The 8224-nt window shown below is 45.5% G+C and overlaps 2 protein-coding genes across 2 annotated transcripts; one reads left to right on the top strand and one right to left on the bottom strand.

Moving 5' to 3' along the window:
• Window positions 1–804: 804 nt before the first annotated feature.
• Window positions 805–4278, top strand: LOC101754871 (protein trichome birefringence-like 34). The gene is made up of 5 exons (XM_004965299.4): window positions 805–1289; window positions 2868–3042; window positions 3123–3331; window positions 3461–3619; window positions 3740–4278. The coding sequence occupies exons 1-5, from the start codon at window positions 871–873 to the stop codon at window positions 4074–4076; spliced, it is 1299 nt and encodes a 432-aa protein (XP_004965356.4). The 5' UTR covers window positions 805–870; the 3' UTR covers window positions 4077–4278.
• A 407-nt stretch (window positions 4279–4685) lies between these two features.
• On the bottom strand, window positions 4686–7654 carry LOC101754473 (diacylglycerol O-acyltransferase 2D). Its single transcript, XM_004965298.4, has 9 exons — window positions 7171–7654; window positions 6944–7018; window positions 6763–6848; window positions 6446–6552; window positions 6187–6342; window positions 5961–6047; window positions 5659–5756; window positions 5440–5527; window positions 4686–5192 (listed from the first exon to the last, which is right to left on the bottom strand). The coding sequence occupies exons 1-9, from the start codon at window positions 7374–7376 to the stop codon at window positions 5091–5093; spliced, it is 1005 nt and encodes a 334-aa protein (XP_004965355.1). The 5' UTR covers window positions 7377–7654; the 3' UTR covers window positions 4686–5090.
• Window positions 7655–8224: the final 570 nt, after the last annotated feature.

The raw sequence follows: 8224 nt of genomic DNA, 5'->3' as shown, positions 1-8224 counted from the left end.
ATTCTGAGTTTACTCTAAATTATGCACAGATAGGCCAATTTGATCACAACAAAGTCCTCTTATTTAAACGGGTTCTGGCAAAAATCACGTAAAAACTTGCACGTCTATCGGCTAAGCTGCATTTTTAGGTGCAAGAAGGGAACTACATATTTGAAGTACTCACTACTGTATTAGTGTTGGACAGAATGTGAAATTTGATTTACAGGGGTAATTCCTGCTTTAAAAAGTTTTGAATGTTGAAAAAATTTTAGTTCTAAGGGAAAAACAAAGACAGTACACATATCGGTTTACTATATATAGTATGACCAGAAATAGGGGATTATGGTTGATTAGAACTCAAGCTTAGTGGCATTTGCATTCAGGAGCTTAATGCCTTAAGATTAAGCATTACAATTCTAGGCAAGGATGCTGAGCATCACCATTTTTGTTGTTTGAGATGCAAACATATATTATCTTTTGAAACTGAGAAACCCAGTAGTGGTCCAGCCCTTTCTTTATTGGCTTCCTAATCCTATCTATAATGGCTGGTGTGATGCTATGCTCTGGATTGGCACAGCCGTCGGTGACAGATAAACACTCCTATTTTATCCTTATGTTTTTATTGAGATTTGTTTTTTTACCAGTGAAAGGTTGATGGTACATGGAGAACACATAGTACTAATCTGCAAATGATTTTGCAAATTCAGAGGTTAATACAATTGCGGAACAAACATGATACCGGTATATACACAAAACCTTTCCATTTCCGTACTGCATTCCAAACAGCCTGGCACCACATACCTTTTTGTGGTTAGCCCGAGGGTCAGTGTCCATGTTGCCTGTCATTGCAGAGACTCGAGAAGTGGCCATAAAAGAGGAGAGCTAATCACTATGGTTTCTGAAGAAAGAACAGCAGGTACCAAGATGACGATTCTGCAAACTCCGGTTGGAGCGAGGAGCATCGTGACCTGCTTAGTGGCTTTCTTCATCTTAGCCAGTTCCATCGTCTTCCTCCTTGACAAAGGCCAGGAAGTGCAAATGGCAGTCGAGCACCGACACCAACAAGTGCAGGTGAAGGTTGAAGCTAGACTCCAAGAACCAGCCATGGGAGGGGCAACTGAGGTGGACACGAGCGAGGAGGATTGCAACTGGTCGAGGGGGCGGTGGGTGTACGACAACGTGTCCCGGCCATTGTACTCCGGCTTCAAGTGCGCCTTCATCTTCCGGGAGGTGGCTTGTGACAAATATGGCAGGAAGGATGTGATGTACCAGCACTGGAGATGGCAGCCTCATGGATGCAAACTTCCAAGGTATGATAAGGTTTAAGATTTCGCTCAATTTTGCTATTGTCAGTTGGAAAGTTCCAGCATATCTGAAGATGTGGTCTGTCAGTATCAGAGTCAAAAAAAGAATCCAAAAGGATAGGATAGGATTGTTTATGTGTCACCGACGGCTGTGCCAATCCAGAGCATTGTTTCACGGAAGCTTCTGAACACTAATGGATCCGTAACTGAATAAAAAAAACACATGATAGTAATGCAGAGAGACAAAATACAACTATTACTTTGAGATTTGCAAAACTAATCTGATTAGGGTTGTCAGCTAAGAGCAACTCCAAAAGTTTCCAAGAAATTCTTCCCCAAAGCGAGGTATCGGGGGCTATGCTAAATTTTTTTTCCCAAAAAACAGTAGATCGTTAAAAATTACCCCTCAATAGTTCAAAATAGGCCACGTCATCGCAATGGACAAATTAGGATCCGTTGCTTTTTTCCCACCACCGTGACCAGGGGCCCCCTCGGTCGCGATTTCCAGAGTCGCCGTCATGACCAGGAGGCCCCTCGTGTTGCAATCTCCAGCGCCGCCATCGTGACCAGGAGCCCCCTCGCGTAGCGATCTCCAGCGGTGAAAATCAGTTGCCGAGGTAGCGGAAGTAGGCGGTCATGAAGGCGAGGAGGCCAGATTCGGAGTGGTCGGCGATCTGGTACTAGGAGCGCGCCACGAGTGGGTGCGGCGGCGTGGTCTTCCTCGGGCCGCCCGGTGGCGCAACAGCGTGATGGTGTTGAGGATGATGTTTGAGATGGGGTTCGTGAGGCTGAAGCAATGGCCGCCCGTGGCGACGTGGCCGACGAGGCCCGGGACCTCGCTGAGGGGCAGCCGGTGCGCCGCCTTGTGGTACAACTCCTCGATGCGGTGGGTGACGTGGACGCCGGTGAGGGCGTGAGCATCGACTGGGGCCGCTTGTTCTTCTCCCCATGGAAACAAGAGAAGCTCCCCGTACCGGGGCGGTGGAAGGAGGAAGCCAACATGGTTGTCGCTGGAATCGAGTAGGACTTGGCGACTTGCTACGCGTTGCATCCGCCTCCCACCCATCGCCGCCGCCCCCTCGGTCCACCGCTCGCCCTGCCAGCGCTGCCGCCCTCGCCCCGCCGCTCACCATGTCGTCGTTGCTGCGGGCGCGGGAAGGGTCGGCTGCTCGCGCGCGCGGGAATCGGGATTGGGGAAGACTGTGCTTCGCGAATATATGCGGGGCGAGGGGTTTTTTTCCGTGTCACCAATCTTTTGGGGGAGTTTTAGGTGAACAGTTGGAGTTTGTTTTTTCTTTGTTTTCCCTAAAGAAGAAATTGGGGGTAAGATTAGCAACCTTTTAGAGTTGCTTGAACTAATCGAACTAATTGAAAGTTAAAGATCAGAAACGAGGAAAACTTCTACCTACCTTTTATTTTATTATCTGTACCATACTACCATCCCATAAGCTTGTTATTTTATTATCTGTACCATACTACCATCCCATAAGCTTGTAAGGGTAGAAAATAGATCATATCTGGCATACTAACTTACTCTGCATGGTATTTACCACATGATGGCTGATGTTTACCTTTCTGAGACAGATTCGATGCCATCAAGCTGCTTGAAAAGCTGAGGAACAAGAGATTGGTGTTTGTGGGTGACTCGGTCAACAGGAACCAATGGGTGTCCCTCGTGTGCTTGGTGGAGGCCTCAATACCTGACGACAGGCTCAAGATGCGCGTATTCAATGGTTCGCTCATCTCCTTCAAGGCATTGGTATGTATTCCTTCAGAAAACTACAGGTTACACAAACCAGCAATTTTGGTTAGCTGATATGAACACATAATTATCTTCAGGAGTACAATGCAACCATAGATTTCTACTGGTCACCGCTGCTCGTGGAATCCAACAGCGACAACCCCATTATCCACCGGGTGGATTACCGGATCATACGGGCTGACAGAATCGAGAAGCATGCCAATGTCTGGAGGGATGCTGACATCATTGTTTTCAATTCTTACCTATGGTGGAGGAAGCAGAGGGATGACATGACGATGAAGGTCATGTAAGTACGCCTCTTTCCTTTCCTACTCAATTGGCACCACATTGTAAGTTTACATGTCAGAAAAGTTCTTAAGTCATAGAACTGAGATACAAAGACGAATAATACAGGTAACATTGTTTGTATATGCAGGTATGGTTCATTCGAAGATGGTGATGCAAGGTTAGATGAAGTGGAAATGACAGAGGGATTCGAGATAGCTCTTAAGAAACTAACGGAATGGCTTGGTGAGAATATTGATAAGAACAAGACTAGAATCTTTTTTGTAGGATCATCACCAACACATTTGAGGTGAGAGCGATACCCTTGCATCTTCTGTCAACACAAACAGTGCATTACCAACATCTCCATGGCATCAGGATTTCATATGGAAGTCATGCACCGATATCCAAACGATATATGTGTTTTCAGGGCTAGCAAGTGGGGTGGAGAAGACAGCAACAAGTGTCTCAATGAAACAGAACCGATCTACAAAGACGGATACGCAGCTGCAGATTACAGCTTGATGGCAAAGGCTAAGTCGTATTTTCAAACATTGGAGCCAAAAGGTATACATGTTCAGATACTAAACATCACTGAGCTGTCTGAATACCGCAAGGACGGGCATCCTACGGTGTTCAGGGGACAGTTCGTTCCTCTGACTAAAGAGCAGATTGCGAACCCGGCCAGCTATGCAGATTGCACGCATTGGTGCCTCCCTGGCGTTCCTGATGTCTGGAACGAGTTTTTATATGGGTACCTCATATAGAAATGATATACAGTAATGTCAGATGTAACTATATTATAATGTACAAATGACATACTCCGTCTAGATTAGGGTGCTACTGTGCAGAGAATTACTGAAGACGAAACAGTCAAAATGAACAGTATGTATCAGTGACTGTACTATTTGTTTTCATCTGACAGAGCAACATAATGTATCATGGCAAAGAACAACTTAAGAATGAATATTCCTAGATGTTCCTGAAATTCAATTCATTCAGAAACCAGCCTAAATAATTGATCATTAAGTAACTTAGTTTAGTTGCAACCTGAGACAGATGGTTAAGAATAAAGTGGGAGAGCAAACCAACCAACTATATATATATGCATGAATGTGATATAATTTAGTTAGAAGTGAATTGGTGGTTAATTAACTATTTTTAATGTCAAGCTTAAAATATTTTTTTTCCTCCAAACCACAAGTATATTTTTATATTTGTACATATTACTTATTTATCTTATTTTAAAATAATCAATATTTCAAATGTATTATTTCAACATTTTGAACATATGTGTTCATGGACCAGTAAAGCAATGAAAGTTGATTTCTAAAATATCCTATGGATAACCCATATTCTATATTTAATTCATCTCCAAGTTCACAACTGTAAAAATTTGAAAGAACTTCTCAAACTCCAGCATATCTTATCTGGAGCCTGTAAGGAGTGCATGGGCGGTATACTAGTCTTTATTTCAGAAGATTAAAGCTGGGAGCATATATCTCACCAATCTTCATGATTATGCAACATTGCGTAATTGGTATTCACACCTATCTTTACATATGTATTTCAGCCACTAAAAGTAGCAAGCAACTAAAAAGCTTTCTGACTCATGAGCATCCGGTGCACGTTTTTACATCGGAGCTAGGAGCCTTATGGTCATCTCCACAATGTTGTAACTACAGGCCTACAGCCTGAATGCATGCAGAGTGCACAGTTTGGAACTTCAGGGAGTGAGCCACATTATTGCTGAATCCTAACTTGGGCCCGGTGCTGGAATGTCATAGGACTCTTAGATGGAGGCCAGGATATCCAGCTTTTCCCTTGTACTTCTCAAAAAGCTCCCGCAAGGCCATGATGAACTGCTCATGGACTTCATTAATCTGTCAGAACCCAGGAACATGATTTCAGAAACTTGAGACAGATCAATAACATGGAAGAAAGCTTTTCGTTGTAATAAGAGTAACAAGATATGAAATGTATTGTCATTGTGCCAGCACCAGAATCTTATTTCCTTCAACACCTCAATTGATGGATACATGTAATTAGGTTTGTATATGTTTGGATTGGTTTGCAGAGTGATGTAGCACGAAAACAATCATAAGCCTGTAACAATGTTTCTGAACCTACCTCATCAATTGCAGGCTGGGGGTTTTTGTCGACTTCAATAGGTTTACCCACGACCACATGCATAGGTCTTGGGAAGGGAAAGGGCGTCCTGCATTCAAATGTCAATAGGCCATGTAAAGTTTCTAATTCCAAGAACAATTAGTGAAAATAATCAAGCATGTACATATTAGTGAACAAATTAATCTGAAAAAAAAAGAATACTATGAGAGATTAAGTTACCCAAATCTTCCCCAGAAGATAATAGGAGTAAATTTAACTGCTCTAGCAATGTTGACAAACAATTTGCCACCTGGCCTCCACCACTTGTATGCATAGCTCTAACCAGATTAAAATAATAGAGAATCAGTAAAAATATTTTTCACAATTGCTTTGATGGTAAGGAACTAAGATATCAACTTCTGAGACATGAACTGAAAACTTTAATTGCATTTTCTTAGTTTAGAGTCTCAGTTCCTTCTAGTTTTCTTGATACCTATATTTAAAGAAGTAAGGCACGTCATGGACCAAAGCAAGATTGTTACCTGCCCAAAACAGAAAACAGGGACCAAAGGACAGCCAGATTGCATGGCTATCTTGACAAAACCTTTTCTTGATTTAAGGAAAGCAACCTGTAAAACACATGCCAAATAATGAATTTGATGTAATTGCATTGGACCATAGGCAAATAAACAGATAAGAAGTTTGAATGCAACATTACACATGCATGAATAATACAATAAAGGGTCCTCGACAATGAAGAAACCAAACCTCTGAATCATTATCCATATGAAGCATTTCCCGGACACCACCAGGCACTACGATACAACTATAGCCTGCTCTAAGGTAGGAATAAAAATTCTTCCTCGTCGCAGGTACCAATCCAAGCCATGTCCAAATCTGCCTCAAGAACGGGGTATAGAACACCTAACACCAAATTGAAAATCAAACCGTCACATGCAGAGCCCCTAGAAGGTCACTGAATTCCTTGACCTATGGCATTTCATCTCAAGGCATTTAGCTGACTTACCGCACTACTCGCAAGGACCTTGATCTTAGTCAGAGGCATAAACCCAACAAGATCAGCAAGAGCTGACAGTCCTATCGGCAGCACCGAGTGGGGCTCGTAACCAAACACTGCGAATGCAGAGCACATGCATCACTATCACCACAAACTCTGCAAATAAAAGATTCCCTTCCTCTTTCTCCAGTTTGTTATCGTCAGCAACGAAATTGACACTTGGGCACAGGACTAGCCTAAAGAATCAACTCCATCCATTGGTGGATTGGATTGTGGATATGATGACTGAAGAATCCCTGAATGGAAAAATAGGATTGGAAACGCACCGTACACTCTGCTGGGATCGAAGGCTTTGTAGTCCTCCACATGCAGGCTGATCGGGAAGTAACCCATTGCGTGTCTGCATATGAACCTGCACGGCGCGCATGCTGGCAATTCAAAACCGGGAGGAAGAGAGAAGCTAGTCCCCACAATTAGAAACGGAATGGATCAAGAAGAGCAGAGTACCTGGCGATGCTCCGGCCCCATTTGTCCCTGTCGTTGACGGGGACGAACATGAAGAAGAGCTGGAACGCCACCACTCTGCATCACGAAACGGGTTAGTAACGGACGTTGACACGAGCAAGATGGATGAAAATATCCCGTTTCTTTTCTTCCACCGAAGGAAAAGGTGACTTTTTTTCGAATCAAAAGTAGGTGCAAGAAAATAAGGTGGGGGGATGGGAGAGACGGACATGGCGGCGGCGCGGCGGGAGAGGAGGAAGAGCGACGCGAGGACGAGGAGGACGTTGAAGTGGATGCCGCCCAGCCAGAGCGCCAGCGCCAGCGTCGTCCGCGGCAGCGAGTAGTCCGTGCACCGGAACACCCTCGCGTCGCCGCCGCCCCCCTTCCCATCCTGGGGCGTCTCCGCCGCCCGGTTCAGCCCGCCGTCCGCGCCCATCTCGGCGGTGCCCCGGACCGGAGCAGAGTCGGAGGCGGCGCCGGGCTCGATCCGTCCGGAGCCGCCGCGCGTTTCGGCCTTTCGGCGCTTCTGTTGTCTTGCTGCTTGGAGCGGCCCCGCCCCTCGAGGCCGTCGGATCCTGCGGTGGCGGCTGCCCCGGATGGGCACGGCACGGCGTTTTAAGGAGGGGGGATCGCGCTGGCTGTCGTGTGCGTGCACGGAGGCCTGGCAGGGGGCGCAGGGGCTCGCCCCCCTCCCCCCTTGTTCGTGACCGCAGAGACGTCACCGCGTGCTCTTTAATCTGTCGCGGTGGGCGGCTGGTCAGCGTCTAACCTCACCGGCAATCTGCCACCGTCTCCCTTTCCTTTGGTAGGGGAAGAGTACGCCGGGCGGCGGTGTGGTGCTAGACATTGCGGTTTTTTTCGGTTGCAGAGATTCAAGCAACGTACTGAGAAATTTTTACAATCTCATAACTCTGGAAAAAATTTACAATCCTATTCTTTTTTAAAAATAAAACATTTCACATGGAAATGAAAAAAATCTACGATTTCAAATACTCCCTCCGTCCCAAATCATCCTTTCAAATTTTTTGGATTCATAGGTATTTGTATACATCTAGACTAGACCTGAGCAAAATGCGGGCTGGGTCGGCAAAAAGCCCGGAATGATTCGGGCTAAAACAAGTGACCAAGCCGCGCACAAACAGCTTTCGGGCCTACCGTTTTGCGCTTTTTTCAGGTCGGACCGGGCCACCACCTGCTCCTTTTTAATTGAAAAACGATTCAAAATATAATTGGGCCGGGCTTGGCTGCCCAGATTTTTTTCGGGCTGGGAAAATACGTGCCACG

The sequence above is a fragment of the Setaria italica genome, chromosome IV, assembly GCF_000263155.2.
Source record: "Setaria italica strain Yugu1 chromosome IV, Setaria_italica_v2.0, whole genome shotgun sequence".
Classification (NCBI taxonomy): domain Eukaryota; kingdom Viridiplantae; phylum Streptophyta; class Magnoliopsida; order Poales; family Poaceae; genus Setaria; species Setaria italica.
This window is presented reverse-complemented; position numbering and strand designations above follow the sequence as displayed.

Coding starts and splice junctions, on each gene's coding strand:
- LOC101754473 (XM_004965298.4), bottom strand. CDS start 7,376: ATGGGCGCGGACGGCGGGCTGAACCGGGCGGCGGAGACGCCCCAGGAT. Junction 5,528..5,658: donor ATCTTCTGGGGAAGATTTGG/GTAACTTAATCT, acceptor ATTTGAATGCAG/GACGCCCTTTCCCTTCCCAA. Junction 5,193..5,439: donor CCCAGCCTGCAATTGATGAG/GTAGGTTCAGAA, acceptor GGGTTCTGACAG/ATTAATGAAGTCCATGAGCA.
- LOC101754871 (XM_004965299.4), top strand. CDS start 871: ATGGTTTCTGAAGAAAGAACAGCAGGTACCAAGATGACGATTCTGCAA. Junction 3,043..3,122: donor TCATCTCCTTCAAGGCATTG/GTATGTATTCCT, acceptor AATTATCTTCAG/GAGTACAATGCAACCATAGA. Junction 3,332..3,460: donor GACATGACGATGAAGGTCAT/GTAAGTACGCCT, acceptor TTGTATATGCAG/GTATGGTTCATTCGAAGATG.